Source organism: Archocentrus centrarchus, chromosome 21 (genome assembly GCF_007364275.1).
Source record: "Archocentrus centrarchus isolate MPI-CPG fArcCen1 chromosome 21, fArcCen1, whole genome shotgun sequence".
Classification (NCBI taxonomy): Eukaryota; Metazoa; Chordata; class Actinopteri; order Cichliformes; family Cichlidae; genus Archocentrus; species Archocentrus centrarchus.
Window position 1 is genome coordinate 19683579 of NC_044366.1, and position 14976 is coordinate 19698554.

The 14976-nt window shown below is 41.2% G+C and overlaps 2 protein-coding genes across 2 annotated transcripts; both read left to right on the forward strand.

The window, feature by feature from the left end:
- Positions 1 to 1417: 1417 nt before the first annotated feature.
- LOC115800795 (protocadherin 8) lies at positions 1418 to 5152 on the forward strand. The gene is made up of 3 exons (XM_030758320.1): positions 1418 to 3883; positions 3973 to 4171; positions 4514 to 5152. Exons 1-3 carry the CDS (start codon positions 1418 to 1420, stop codon positions 4825 to 4827), a joined length of 2979 nt encoding a protein of 992 aa, XP_030614180.1. The 3' UTR covers positions 4828 to 5152.
- Positions 5153 to 6700: 1548 nt separating this feature from the next.
- On the forward strand, positions 6701 to 10883 carry cnmd (chondromodulin). The gene is made up of 7 exons (XM_030758810.1): positions 6701 to 6808; positions 6969 to 7112; positions 7682 to 7822; positions 7940 to 8053; positions 8180 to 8333; positions 8777 to 8967; positions 9516 to 10883. The coding sequence occupies exons 1-7, from the start codon at positions 6749 to 6751 to the stop codon at positions 9741 to 9743; spliced, it is 1032 nt and encodes a 343-aa protein (XP_030614670.1). The 5' UTR covers positions 6701 to 6748; the 3' UTR covers positions 9744 to 10883.
- Positions 10884 to 14976: the final 4093 nt, after the last annotated feature.

Sequence of the window (14976 nt, forward strand, 5' to 3'; positions counted from 1 at the left end):
CCAGGTAAACAATGCACATGCACTCAGCCATTCACATGATGTATAAGAAAGTGTGATTCATCAGACCAGGCCACCTTCTTCCATTGCTCCTTGGTCCAGTTCTGATCCTCATGTGCCCATTGTTGGCACTTTCAGCAGGTGAGAGGTCAGCATGAGAACCCTGCCTGTTCTGTGGCTATGCAGCCCCATTTTGATAGATACTGACCACTGAAGACCCCACAAGAGCTGCAGTTTTGGTGATGCTTTGACCCAGTCATCTAACCATCACAATTTGGCCCTTGTCAAACTTGCTCAAATCCTTGTGCTTGCCCATTTTTCCTGCTTCTAACTCATCAACTTTGAGGACAAAATGTTCACCTGCTCCCTAATATATGCCACCAACTAACAGGTGCCATGATGAAGAGATAATCGGTGTTATTCACTTCACCAGTCAGTGGTCATAATATTATGCTTGATCATTAAATATAAGTGTGTGTGTGTGTGTGTGTGTGTGTGAGAGAGAGAGAGAGAGAGAGAGAGAGACAGAGAGTTCCCTATAAAAGCCTGAGGCAAGAGGAAGAGGACCAGAACAATAAAGGTCCCAGTGATGTGAGCGACTCTTCAGCGTATCCTTGTATCCATTTACTGATTGATCTGCTACATTTGAGGTAGCAGCCTGCTGGATATTAATCTTTTTTTTCTTTTTTTTTCTTTTTTCGTACATGCAAGTAGGCTATAAACAAAAACATTTCAAGGACTGCCACACCAAAAGATCAATATAGCGCCACTCCTCCCTCAGAGGGGAGACGTAGATAATTTAATGCGGATTTGTCTCTTGATAATTAAACTGTTTTCATGTTAACTGAGCCCCGAAGAAAACCCTGTTCAGCTCACCAAAAACAATTGAGCTGGTCTTGTGAGTGCATGCAGACATTTGTACAAGAGCGCGCACACTTGCACATATCTACTCGCGCACAGGCAGGCTCAACAGAAATGCACTAAACATCAAAAGAAAGGAAATAGGCTTTCGTTAAATAAAACCATCACTCAGTAATGGCTGTAATAAGACGATAAACAGTACAGGAACTATCTTCAAGGAGTGCCATATCTTTCTGCCCTTTTTTCTGTTTTGCAACTTCCTTCAGTGTACACTCTAAAAAAGAAGAAGAAAAAAAAAAGGCTTAGAGCTCTTTTTTTCATAAGGGGGTATTTTTAATTCTAAAGCGAGGGATTGGTCACACTTCGTCTCATTAGCATCAGCAGCTGTATAAACCCCGCCACTGCAGAATTTTGAGCTGTTGAAGGCGAGGCAACAAGCGTATCTGACTGGCTGCGCGCAAGGAGCAAGTAACTTTCACTTTCAGCACAGTTCAGTTCATGAAAGCGGGAGCTGTATGGAGAGCTCGCTCCAGAGGTGAACTGCTTTCTACCGCACACAATGAGGCTGCTTACCGAGAGGAAGATTACTACGAAGATGACAAGGGGCAAATTTAAAACTTATTGGCACCGGTGGATTTTAATATTCTCAATCCATCAATTTTTATTTGCCTCATGGGCTCAGTCCGAGGGAAATACTATAAGATATCAGACCAATGAGGAGAACGCACCAGGTACGGTCATCGGAAACCTTGCCAAGGACATGTCCTTGAGTCTGTCTCATTCCTCCAAGAGCAATTTCAGGATGATGAAACAATTCAACGATTCATTCATCAGGGTGAGAGAAAGCGACGGGGAACTCACTGTCGGTGAACGAATTGACAGGGAGAGAATCTGCAGACACTCTCTACAGTGTCTGATTACTTTTGACGTGGTTAATTTCTCAAAAGATCGCTACAAATTGATTCACGTTGAAGTGGAAATAAAGGACATCAATGACAACTCTCCGGAGTTTCCAAACAAGGAGGCTATAGTGGAAATTTCAGAAAATGCAGCAGTTGGGTCCCGTATCCCTTTGGACCCAGCTGTGGACGCTGATGTCGGGTCAAACTACATCCAAAGCTATCAAATCTCTGTAAACAGTCATTTTACCATTGATGTGCTCCTGAGAGCGGATGGGGTTAAATATGCGGAATTGGTACTAATGAAAGAGCTAGACAGGGAGACTCAGTCATCATACACTGTAGAGCTGGTCGCCACAGATGGAGGAAATCCATACAGATCGGGGTCAACAAAGATAACAATAAAAGTGACCGACTTTAATGACAACAGTCCAGTTTTTGACCAAAACAGTTTCTCCGTCAGTTTGCCAGAGGACGCACCGGTCGGCACTGTTATACTGGACTTAAACGCAGTTGATGCTGACGAGGGCTTAAACGGAGAGGTCGTTTACGGGTTCGGAAAACAGGTTTCTCATGAGATCCGACAACTTTTCCAAGTGGATAACAAATCAGGTCGCCTCACTCTCAGGGGCCCCGTGGATTTTGAGGACAAAAACACCTATGAGCTAGACGTGCAAGCAACTGATCTGGGACCCAACCCGACCCCCTCCGTGTGCAAAATCATAATTCACGTCACAGACGTTAATGACAATGCCCCAGAAATCAGCATCACCCCTATGACCTCCATTACAACTGGCATTGCATACATCAGTGAGGCGGCAGACAAGGACAGTCTGGTGGCGCTGATCAGCACCATGGACAGAGACTCTGGAGTTAACAGCCAAGTCTACTGCACGTTATATGGCCACGATCATTTCAAACTCCGACAAGCGTACGAGGACAGCTACATGATAGTTACAGCAGCAGCCCTAGACAGAGAGAGGATTAGTGAGTATAACTTGACAGTCATGGCTGAGGATTTTGGGTCACCCCCACTGAGAAAAATCACTCAGTACACCATAAGACTCACCGACGAGAATGACAACGCCCCTCACTTTGCTAAAGCAGTCAATGAAGTTTCAGTGATAGAAAACAACGCTCCTGGTGCTTACATCACCACAGTTGAGGCCACCGATGCAGATCTGGGCAACAATGGGAAAATTACTTACAGACTTGTGGACAGTGTTATCATGGGATCCCCAGTGAACACCTTTGTGTCTCTGAACTCAGTGTCTGGCTCTATATATGCACTCAGAAGCTTTAATTATGAAGTTATGAAACAGCTAGACATACACATTCAAGCAAGCGATGGGGGGTCACCACAGCTTCAGAGCAGAGCTGTCATCAGATTAAAAATAGTTGATCAGAATGACAACCAGCCTTCTATCATAGAGCCCCCCCTTTACAAAGGATCTGCTGAAGTTTTCCTGCCTAAAGATGCACCTGCAGGTTATGTGGTAACCCAGATAAAGGCAACAGATGCTGATGAAGGCATAAATGCACAGCTGTCCTATAAAATCACCGAGGGGGGACACCTGGGTTTCTCTATCAACAAAGACACAGGCAAGGTGCACGTGAGTCGACAGCTGACGTATGATATCACAGACAATGTCAAAGTCACAGTGTCAGTCACTGACAATGGATCCCCTGCACTTACCTCCACAGCTATTATACATTTCAGTTTTGTGGAAGGTGCTCTACCGAGTTTACCTTCCTTAGCTCGAAATGGCAATGAGGAGCTCTTTGAATGGGACATGTCCATAGCCATAATCATCGTCCTGGCAGGGAGCTGCTCTGTTCTCCTGATGGCTATCATTCTTATCACAACCATTTGCAGCCGCCGGAAAAAAGAGACAGGGGAGGGAGGAACTGATGAAAAAGAAGAAATGCCAAATGTGGAGAAAGTGGAAAGTGGACATATTGATTCATTAATTCACAACCACAAAGGCAAAGTGTTTGATGCCCATCCATTTCCAGAGAATCCTCCATTGGCCAGCAGCAACACAATGGAGACAGGCTGTGAGGATGGCAGGCAGACAGCAGGCATCTTTGATTCAAACAACAGGGTGATGGAGGGTAAATTAAAGGTATGTATATTTAAACGGTAACTGACTTTTTTTTTTTTTTCTCACTGTTTAGACTCAAAATGTGCATGAATGTGTTTGTATCTTTGCAGGGTTATTCTACACTACCAGGATATGGGAAAGAAACTGTCAGACCTATAACAATATGGAAAGGCAATTCATTCACAACAATCTCAGCAAGAGATCCCCACATCAGTGGCAAGGACAGTGGAAAAGGAGACAGTGACTTCAATGACAGTGATTCTGATATAAGTGGAGATGTGCACAAAAAAGAGTCGCCCCCAACGAATAGTAAGTGTCAAAAAATGCAATGATAAAATATATATTTAGGGAAAAAAATAAGTCAAATGAGAGCATATATGAGCAGCATGGCAAGGTAAAAAAAATCTAGGAGGTTGTCTGATTTATAACTGGATATAATACAAAAGTTAACCTGTACAAGACAAATTGCACAGCAATGTATTTCCTAGTGCACTGGTAACATTATGACTGATTTAACTGGACACTGGATGCATTTTGACTGATCATTTGGACTTGATCTAACTGGGATCTTTCATTTATCAAACACCCTCAACCAGGTGAGCCAAAAACTGTATTCATATCGCATCCTGACAGCACTGCTGTTTTCCACAGGTCTCTGGGCATGTACAAGTGAGTGCAAAGTGTTGGGACACTCGGACCGATGCTGGAGCCCTTCAGCTACAAGGCCAAACACAAGCGTGGCCTGTGGTCCCCATCTGTCAACATTTTCTAAGACAGCTTCACTTCCCCGGGACACCAGAAGGGAAAACTACTACCCACCTCACATACCCAAAACCAACGGTCTACAGAGCGTGTATGAAAAAGTTCAACACCAGGAATTTGATTATATTCTCGTTGGTCCGCCGACCCCAGCCAGAATACAGGAAACAGATGAAATTTCCATCCCAGAGTACACAAACACTTAAAGCAGCTTAAATGACAGATCAAGCAGTCGTTAAATGAGATTTTGTCTCTATGCTGTCTCTATACTGTATAATACTTGTATCTTTATTGACTCTATGTTGGATTGTTGCAGTGTTTTGCAGTAAGTTGTGTGTCTTTTGACTCATATGAGACTGTTCATTGTATCATGTGTAATATGCAAGATTTTTTACATTATTAATAATATATTTTTCATAACGATTCAATGTAAAAAGGAATTTTATTATGAATTTTTAAAAGCATGTGTTACTATTTAAGGGGCATGACCTACGGAAATTTAGGCTGAAAAGGGCCTTTCTGCTGTGGAAAACAATCAATATGATGGATTACCATGTTTGTGGTAGATTTTATCACATTGTTGCACAAATAAACAGTTAAAAAAAACAAAGTTTGTTTATTTGTTTTCTTTTCAATACCATTTGAGTATAATGTAAAATTCTGGGCTTATAGAACCTAACTGTAATCTTACAGGCAGAGTGCAACCTATTGTCCTATTCACAAAGCATACAGAATAACCTCAATTAGCCAACTGAATGCATTTAATTTCCCTTAAAGGCTTATAAGCGGCAATAAATAAAATGAGGTTCTCCAACCATCACAGCAGAATTGATGGCAAGCAAAAGCCAATGTCACTGTTTTGTCATTGTACACAATATACTTACAGTGCAGCCTCAATTTGCATGCAAATAATGCATTGCCAGTCAAATGTACTTAGAGTTACTGGGAAATTTAAAAAAGTGCCACTCCTATTATTCAGGTTGCTTTTCAAAAAAAATAAATGTGTTATATATATAAAGAACACAACAATTTGCCATCATTTCCTAAATACTAGGGGTATTTTTATATTCTGCAAGCATATAGCTTTAGTGGTCGAAGACTCCCCTCACCTTTTGTGATTGCCTCTCAGCTTATGTGGTTTTTAAAAATATGATTTTATCTTTTTCTAAGAAACAGCAGCATTTTACATTTAAATCTCTTTTCATGCAAGCTGTGATAAAGACTACATAACCACAAAATGTCTTTTCTCCTCACTTCAGATGAGAAAATTCATAATTCAGCAAAGGTTATGTCTATATGTGTGTGTGTGTACATGTGCTTGTGTACATTACTCCCAGTCTGTGCACTCTTGTATCACCTTGTAATATAAAGACTTAGGAAGACCATGAAGGCTCCTTTGTTCAACTTTTACTAGAATTATGGTGCATTCAATTTAATTCGACATCTGTAACAGCCAAGCAAATGTAGAAAAACCCTTGTTCTGGGTAATCACTGCTACACTATAAATTAACATTTTTATTCTTGGTGGTCTCTTCCAAGATGGCAATGCCCCTGTCCTTACATCAGTGAATCATTTGATGAGTTTAATATATTCATAGCATATAAAAATGCTCCTATTATTTAGGAAATGGTAATACATCAATCTGTTCTTGTTATGGTCGTCACCATATCTCAGTACAAATGAATGGACAGAGGCACAGTGGTGCACTTGTGGTACCGCATAGTGTACCAACACCCTTTAAGGCATTTTTCCCCTTTAATACGTCCTCCATCTGTGGCTGTCTTGACAGGTATATATTCTGTTCCAAACAATCACTGACTCAAAGGTCATATGAAATCCCTTTTATCGAACATTACATCCCTGTCTGTAATCGATGACGCCAGTCAGTGCCTTGTGAGCTCAGAGCTTCTTAAGCCCTGTTTTAGCTTGGCACCACAGGGTGGCCACCTTGCTTTGAGCAATATCGAGATACAGGTAACATTCATATGAAGAATTTTACTCAAGTAAAGTAAATCAACTCTACGTCATTCACACCTAAGGGTTAAAATACTCCTCTGGTGGACAAACTGATTCTCTGAGAAGAAGGGAGCAGATGAAGGTTCATCAAAGACATTATAAGAGAGATTATGGAAAAAGTCCAAAATACAACTCATGGATCTTGCTGTTTTGAGCACTGCAAGCCTCCGGTAAGAAAACCTTATTAGTTTTTTTATTCAAAATAGAACTGACATCTGTGACATATTAATAAAGCTGTCAACTCAGGAAAACCTAAAGCTTTCCAGGGATGTTTCTCTTGTCCTGGCTCAGTGTGTGTCATTTCTTACTTTGCTTACTCTGAACTTTCAGGGACAAAGCACCTGCAGCACACCAACCTCTGCCGCACTCAGCCATCCCTTGAGATTTGGAGCCGTGGTTGTCATTGTTGGTGCAGTTTTAATGTTGTGTGCATCCGTGGCTACTCTCTATCTGCAGAAGGGGAGCAATAAAAATGTAAGTGTTGAAAAAGAACTTCTGTAGTCATTACATTGCCCCTTCAATAACAAATATCTGTGAGTGAATGTGACAGGGGTGCTTTTGGTGGGAGGCAGACTCCGAGTGCATTTCAGAATCCTTTAATGATGGAAATTTAAATGGGCATGGTTGTTTTCAGCTCTGTAATATGTATATTAATCTCTTGGAAGTGTCGTCAACAACTATCACAATTCGGACTATAAAAATGCATCTTTAATTTTGTTTACAGCACATAGAAACTACATAGATTGATCCTTGAATTCATTTCCATCTTATAAGAAATAGTGTAATGTTTATTTGTGTACTAATGAGCTCACCTGTAGGGCAAACATCCCCATCAAGGTCTGAAACAGCATCTCCTGTGGTGCTTTACTCAAATTCTCAGTGTGGTAAAACTACAGAGGATTTTCTGACTGATGACTGTGCAGGCGAATAACACAAGCAACATGAAGCTTGTTTTCTATCTCTCTTCTCTCGTGTTTGCGACTGTGTCATTTACATAACTCGACTAATCAGTCATTTTAACATCCCACTTTGAATGCTGCCAGGTTTATAATGTTCATTACAGTATGAACATCAACGGGGAGGTGAGGGAGGGCTCCATGGAAATTGATTCTGACAACAATCTTGAGAGATTTAAAACTGGGAGAGGAGCTGAGGAAGCAGTGGAAATTCATGACTTTCAAATTGTGAGTAAGTTTGTCCTTGTTCTCTCTTCCCGAGGTAGCTCGGCTGAGACCTTCTGTGTGCTTAGCAAAGTAGCAAAGCCGTGAGTGTAAACATGGCATCTCTGTGATTTGGTGCAGGGAATAACTGGAATCCGCTTCTTTGGAGGAGACAAGTGCTATATAAAATCCCAAATCAAAGCCAAACTTCCTCCCATGGGAACTCACAGCAAAGAGATGCTGATGTTTGACCTGGTACGTGTGCACCACTTGAAAAAGAATGTTGTAAATTGAAAAGGAAAAAAAAAGAGATTATAGCTTAAATTTCTTTTTCCTTCTAAGTAATTCAAGGGCATTGTCTCTTTTTTTTCCCTTTGTCAGACAGATAAATCAATGCCAGTGAGATTTGATGAGGAGTTCCTTATATGGGTTGCAGCAGAGCAGCCACTGAAGGACACCAGGTTTCTGAGCAAGAAAATTCTGGATCTTTGCGGGGAACTTCCCATTCATTGGCTCCAGCCTACACATCATAAGGGTTTGCTTCTTCTATTCTATTTAGATATTATATGTAGTTTCACTTCATCCATCGTACTCCAGGAAAACTGCCCTTCGATCATTCAGTATGTGAGCTGCTGCTGTGCATTTGTTCATTGCTTATTAAAGTCTCAGTTATGATTGCCCTGCTTATCTGCTGACACACTTGTAAAATTTACAGCCTTGTCTAAGAAGTTGGAGAAGCACTTGAACATCTTGAACATACACCACATTTAGAGCCGAACACCAAAAAAGACTCGCGCAGTCTTGTATTAAAAAAGAATGATCTTGAAATATGCAAGACTGCTTGATATCACTGCTGCTAATTTAATTATTCAGGACATCTGAGACAGCTCCAGCTATGTAGGATTGAGCTCTGAGGACATGTATGGCATCTTGTGGATGTTGACCCAATACTCTTGCCTCTTGTGACTGCTCTAACAGATGGGGAGAGGAAAAAGAGAGACACGCATCGAGCCAAACGGCAGTTTAGAATGGAGGAGGTTGAGGCAGCTGCTGAGGAGGGGGACCCAGTGAATCACACAGAGAATGACACCTCAAGAGTTGCGGAAGAAGAGGAGGAGGGGGCACAGTCAGCTGCGGGGTCAGCATACAATCCCGAAAACCCCTATCAAGTGAGTATCTCCATCAGTAGCAGTGTTTATGGTAAACAAGTCTCTGGGAGTTGGTGAATTTTTGATCAAGAGGCATATACAGAGCCCTGAAGCAGCCCTTAAAGGAACATTATGAACTGAAGTTTCTCTGTTTTGTCAACACTTTAATAGATGACTACATCACAACTCTTAAGGCAGCAGCCTTGTTAAAAATGCATTTTCACACAAATAGAAGCTCATGGTGTGGAAATGTGTTAAAGTGGTTCTGATATTTCTGCTAGCAGTAGGAGGTATATACTTACTGCTGCTGTTGTCAAGGTGTCATACTGGCAGCTTTAATTACAGGTCACTTGGGTAATTTCTGCCACTCCAACTTGATGAACTTATGAACTGAAGTGAAAACTCCCAGCGGTTATATAAAATTCATGTTGCCTTCAAGAACTGGAGTCACATGCTTGGGAGGATGAGAAGTTTTTGAAAACATTTGAATTGCAAATGAATATTAAAAATATATATTCCTTCTTTAAAACAAGATTGCTATTCAAAATCAATGCTTCCTTTAAATGCAGCGCAGCAGAGGGGTCGGAGAGGACAGTGCCCTGACCTTTGACACCATGTTAGACCACCAGGGGATCTGCTGCTCCGAATGCCAACGCAGCTACACTCACTGTCAGAGAGTGTGTGAGCCTCTGCGGGGTTACTGGCCTTGGCCTTACAACTACAGAGGGTGCCAGGTAGCTTGTCGAGTCATCATGCCTTGTCGCTGGTGGGTGGCACGCATTTTTGGAGTTGTGTAATGGAACACATGACACATGTGAGCAAATGTGTGCGTTTTACAATTCAGTTATTATTCAGATATGCACACAAATATTAGTTTTCTCTTTTGAATAAAAACTAACAGATAGCTTTGCCTGCTAGAGTGATATGCAGATTGTGAAATGTGACCATTTTTACTGTAACACATACACTTACCGGCCGCTTTGTTAGGTACATCTTGCTAGTGCTGAGCTGGACCTCCTTTTGCCCTCACAAATGCTTTAATTATTCATGGCAAAGATTCAGCAAGATACTGGAAAAATTTCTCAGATATTTTGGTCCATATTAACAAGATCACACAGTTGCTGTACATTTGTAAATCTCCTGTTCCACCACATTCCAAAGGTGCTCTATTGGATTGAGATTGGGTGATTGTGTAGACCAACTGAGTGCAGTGAACCCACTGTCATGCTCAAGAAACCAGTTTGAGATGATTTGAGATTTGTGCTATGGGGCATTATCCTGTTGGAAGCAGCCATCAGAAGATGGGTACGCTGTGGTCAAAAACACATGGACATGGTCAGCAATAATATATATGTAGGCTGTGGTGTTTAAACGATGCTCAGTTGATACTAAAATTCCCAGAGTGTGCCAATAAAATATCCCCCACAGTATACAATCACCACCAGCAGCAGCAACAGTCTGAACCATTGATTCAAGGCAGGATGGATCCATGCTTTCATGCTGTTTACACCTAATTCTGACACTGCCATCCGAATGTTGCAACAGAAATCGAGAATCATCAGATCGAGCATTTTAACCTCGAGAACAGCTGCTCACTGGATATTTTCTCTTTTTGAAACCATTCTCTGTAAACCCTACAGATGGTTATGTGGGAAAATCTCAGTAGATCAGCAGTTTCTGAAAAACTCAGACCACGCCGCCTGGAACCAGCAACCATGCCATGTTCAAAGTCACTTAAATCACATTTTGTCCCCATTCTGGCACTCAGTTTAAACTTCATTAGGTCATTTTGACCATAGGAACTATTTTGACAAATGCACTGATTAGAAATATCAGTCAACAAGCAGTTGAATTAGTGTACCTAATAAAGTGGCCAGTAATTATATACGATCTGTGACTAGTTTTTCATCTTTATATGAATACGATATTTCTTTAGATACAATTAAACTGAAATGCATACATGTAATGCACTTATTTGCAGCTGCAAATAAGTGCATTCATTTTTGTATTGTGCCATTGCCAGGCTTAATGCACTGTACTGTGTTTAATGGAAGGCACTGGACTGAATCCAGAGGCTCAGCAGATCCTGTACCTTTTCTGACAGGCTTCAATAAATTCTAATTACAGTATATGCTGGCTTTGATGTAGATGCTTTTTTGTGTCATATGTTGTTTCCATGGTTCCGCTGCATGTTTTTCTGATAAAACTGAAGTGACAGCAATGGTTACCATAACTTCCATTCACAGCTCAGAATCAGTTTGAGGGCAATACAATTTGTGCACACTGACATCTGCATTGATGTGAACTAATGTGAGATGAGTGTCATGGCAATGATGGAAAATGTTTCCATAGAAGTGACATTTTTTATTAAATATTTTTTCTATGAAAAGAGGGTGAATGCAAAGCTTCCAGATAACATGATCACAGGAACAGTTTTTTTAGTGCCTCTTTCTGGGACTTGGTGTGGTACGCGGTGTAGTATGCTATTCTGAATACCTCAAAAATCAAAAGAAATGAGATTAGTATCTCTAAAGCCATATGCCCACTTTCTAAATAATTGAGAGGAGCCATGTTGTGATCAAGACGATTTCACAGAGGTTGATCCAGGCACATCAAATTACAACAGATGTGAAATTACACCATATCTGCCACTAAAGCTGCATTGAAACTCTGAAGTGGTGTGAGGAAACAACACAAAGAGATGCTTGTCTTTTTGCTTGGAGATTTTTTTTTCTTTCTGGTTTTCATGGGGGTAGAGGTGCTTATCACATCTGCAGTGCTGATAAGACGGCCTCTGTGCTTCCGTAGGCAATATAATATTAATCCCTCTCCCACGTCTACAGATACACTTAAAGGAAGGTGACAAGCATGACATATCCAGGACCTCCTGATGGCTCGTGCTCTGGAGTGCAGCCACTAAAAGAGCCCCAAGTACCCTCAAGTGATGTAAATTTGCAAGGGGAGTCCAATTTCCATCACAGTGCTGTCACTGCCATGGTCATTAAACTAAATCATCCTGCTGTGTGTCACACAGCTCCCATTTTAAAGTCCCCTCAATAATGGAGTTATACTTGGACTGCAGATTGCTGCACAACAGTAATGTCTGACCTGACGGCAGCTGTAAGACTATCCTGCACATTATTTCATCTCTCGAAATCACAGGCAGACAGCATATATGGGTGTAAAAGACACCTTGAAATTATGAATCAAATAAGGAATCTTTTTGTGTACCGTTTCCATCTGCTATAGGTCAAAAGGGCTATAGATAATAACTTTATGGTTTCTACAGCTGGAATCATGGTGTGGTGTGCATGGTACTTTTGTCAGTTTCCACAGGTTTCACTCAAAATATGCTGATACTGTATATATATATATATATATATATATATATATATATATATATATATATATACTTTAACGCGTTAATTTCGATTAATTAATTACGGGGAAATTAACGCGTTAAAAATTTTAACGCATTTTAATCGCACTTTGCACCGTGGAACGTTTCTCAGTGCACGAGTTCCCGGCATACAGATTATATCGACGCACAATGTCCAAATTAGGGGACGAATCCTGCGAAGGACCCGGCCCACGTCTTTCGCAGCCCACGAAGTCCGCAAAGGCCGGAAGTGAGCGGCTAGCCTTCATATAGCGTCACCTGCCGTCACCTCTGCGTAGCTCATGTCGCCTAGCAACCGTGAGTGCGAAGCACAGCTGTGTAAAAGCAGCTGTTAAACGGAGAACGAACTTTTTCTCCTTTTTGTGGTTTAATTTTAAGTCTTTAATTCAAAATAAGCTGTTAAAACAAGCATAACACATTTCAACATCAAGGAATACAGCTGAGCTAATGATTAATTTCCAACTATAACAAGTGAGACATTAATGTTGAATAAAACTATCCAGTTATGATGCTTAACTTTAATTTCAGGTGTTTGCTTATCACAGGAGCACTTCCACCCTTCGTTGGTCTGTGTAGCAGACTGGTGGGAAAATAAACAAAATTTTGAAGTTTAAGCTTATGTATATTGATTCATTCATCAACTAAACTTAAATTAATATTTCTCATGTCAAATATTGAAATGCAATTAAAATGCGATTAATTTCAATTAATTAATTACAAAGCTTGTAATTAATTCGATTAATTTTTTTAATCGAGTCCCACCCCTAATATATATATATATATATATATATATATATATATATATAATATAAAAGCAACAAACATCAAGTCAAAATGGCATTTAAGAAAATACATCAGTACAACAGCACTTTTGTTATCCTTACTCCCTGTTTCTAAAGAACTTGTTTCCTATTGCCATTCCTCTCCTGAGAAGAGAAATGCACCCCTGTTGTGAAGAAAAGACGAATGTGTTGGAGATCACTTCAGTGTGTGAGACAGTGGTGCCTTTTTGTTTGTCTCCCCTCTGGAGCCAAGCTTACCCTGGGAGCCCTGCAGGCCAGGGAACAAACAGAGCTTTGTGAGCACTGACCCACTGTGCCCAGCAGCCAGACTGCAAACCTCCACTCCTGTGCTAATAAGAAACCACAGATGAGGAGTCGGTAGCTGACGAGGGAGGGGAGCTTTCTCGCACCCACCTGTGCTTTCATCATTGCCCATCAAAACAAGTATAGGCGGGTGGGGTGCTTTGGTGTGCTGGTGATCACCGAATCAAAAGCCTTTTCCCCCAGCCAGCCTCTTGGCACCAAAATTGAACAGAAAAAAACACTTGGGAAACCTTGTCTGATGATTTAGTTTGCTGCATGGATTTGTACCAATCAAGTCCATGCGCTCACTAGAGCTTCCCATAAATATGTCAATAACCTGTCATAAATTTGCCAGTTGTTAGCCAAGAGGCATTAGAAGTGTGAACAGGAGTGTGAAGTGAACCACTCCAGTCAACGTGTCCTACATTTGATTGCGTGTTTTTTCATTACATGCAGACATGAATGAAATAAACAGTAGTGACAGCCCATTTTGCACCTTAACCAGAACACAGAAACCCTTTTAGGATGGCTCATTATGTTTTTCTGCAAGAAGGCACTGCAATACATTTATAGATGCTGGCATTGCGAAAAACCTGTTACCCACAGTTTTGCACCAGGCTGCTAACATTTGTCTTTTCCTTTTTCCCGAATGGTCAGATGTGCACGGCTGTATGAAGGGGGGGTTGGGGGGTCCTGGTACAAGGCTTAAATGCTTTTTAATCCCATGGTTGAGTGACCACTTGCAGTTCTGCCCAGTAGGCCTCTCTGAAGTTTCCTTGCCATTGGCAACAGTGTCTGCTTGCCTCTCCCCCCTCTCTTTCAAGTCACCCTCCTATTGCAAGCCCCAAATGGCCATTAATTAAATGCCTGCTAATATTGTCTAAAGAAGCCTGTCTTGCTTATTTCAGTAAGTTAATGTCTGTAAATAATGCCTGTAGACCTGCCTGCACTCCCCAAATTGCTTTCTATGTAATGAAACATTACGGCAATTCTCCTGGGTCACTCGAGTACTCTGCACACAGGGATTGCAGGGATTTTTTTTTTTTTCCTGTGTATTGCACTTGGTTGCATGGTGTCCCTGTTACACTCAAATAGAAAACCTGTACTGTGCTGTAGGTCTAAATTGGACACAGTGCTGGAGTTTGCACCAATGATTTCCTGGGGACACACTGTATATATGTGACAGTTAGTGCGGTGGTGGAAGCATCCAACCTGCAGTGGATGTTCCTTACAAGAGGTGGGCAGGTATCTTTAAATCACAGCAGGTGCGGGTTCCCTGAGAGGATGCTGTATAATCAACTGTATAAATTAAGCAACCTTACCCATACAACATTTTTTTCACCCTGTCAGTAAAATTTTAATTTGAAATGCCATCCCAATGTAATAAATACTGAAAAGATTCTCAATCAAAATATGCAGTTTGTCTCAACTTCAGTCACCATAGGATGTACCCCAGAACATCCACGTCCTCTTGTGGGGTGCTTAAAAAGAGCTATAGATAGCTCAAAGCAGAATCAAATCAAGACTTCACATCTACAAACCACA

Excerpts from the sequence above, each read along its gene's own strand:
- cnmd (XM_030758810.1), top strand. The coding sequence starts at position 6,749 with ATGGAAAAAGTCCAAAATACAACTCATGGATCTTGCTGTTTTGAGCAC. Across the intron at positions 6,809-6,968 it reads TTGAGCACTGCAAGCCTCCG|GGACAAAGCACCTGCAGCAC; the intron begins GTAAGAAAACCT and ends CTGAACTTTCAG. Across the intron at positions 8,334-8,776 it reads CCAGCCTACACATCATAAGG|ATGGGGAGAGGAAAAAGAGA; the intron begins GTTTGCTTCTTC and ends CTGCTCTAACAG.
- LOC115800795 (XM_030758320.1), top strand. The coding sequence starts at position 1,418 with ATGAGGCTGCTTACCGAGAGGAAGATTACTACGAAGATGACAAGGGGC. Across the intron at positions 3,884-3,972 it reads TGATGGAGGGTAAATTAAAG|GGTTATTCTACACTACCAGG; the intron begins GTATGTATATTT and ends GTATCTTTGCAG. Across the intron at positions 4,172-4,513 it reads AGAGTCGCCCCCAACGAATA|GTCTCTGGGCATGTACAAGT; the intron begins GTAAGTGTCAAA and ends TGTTTTCCACAG.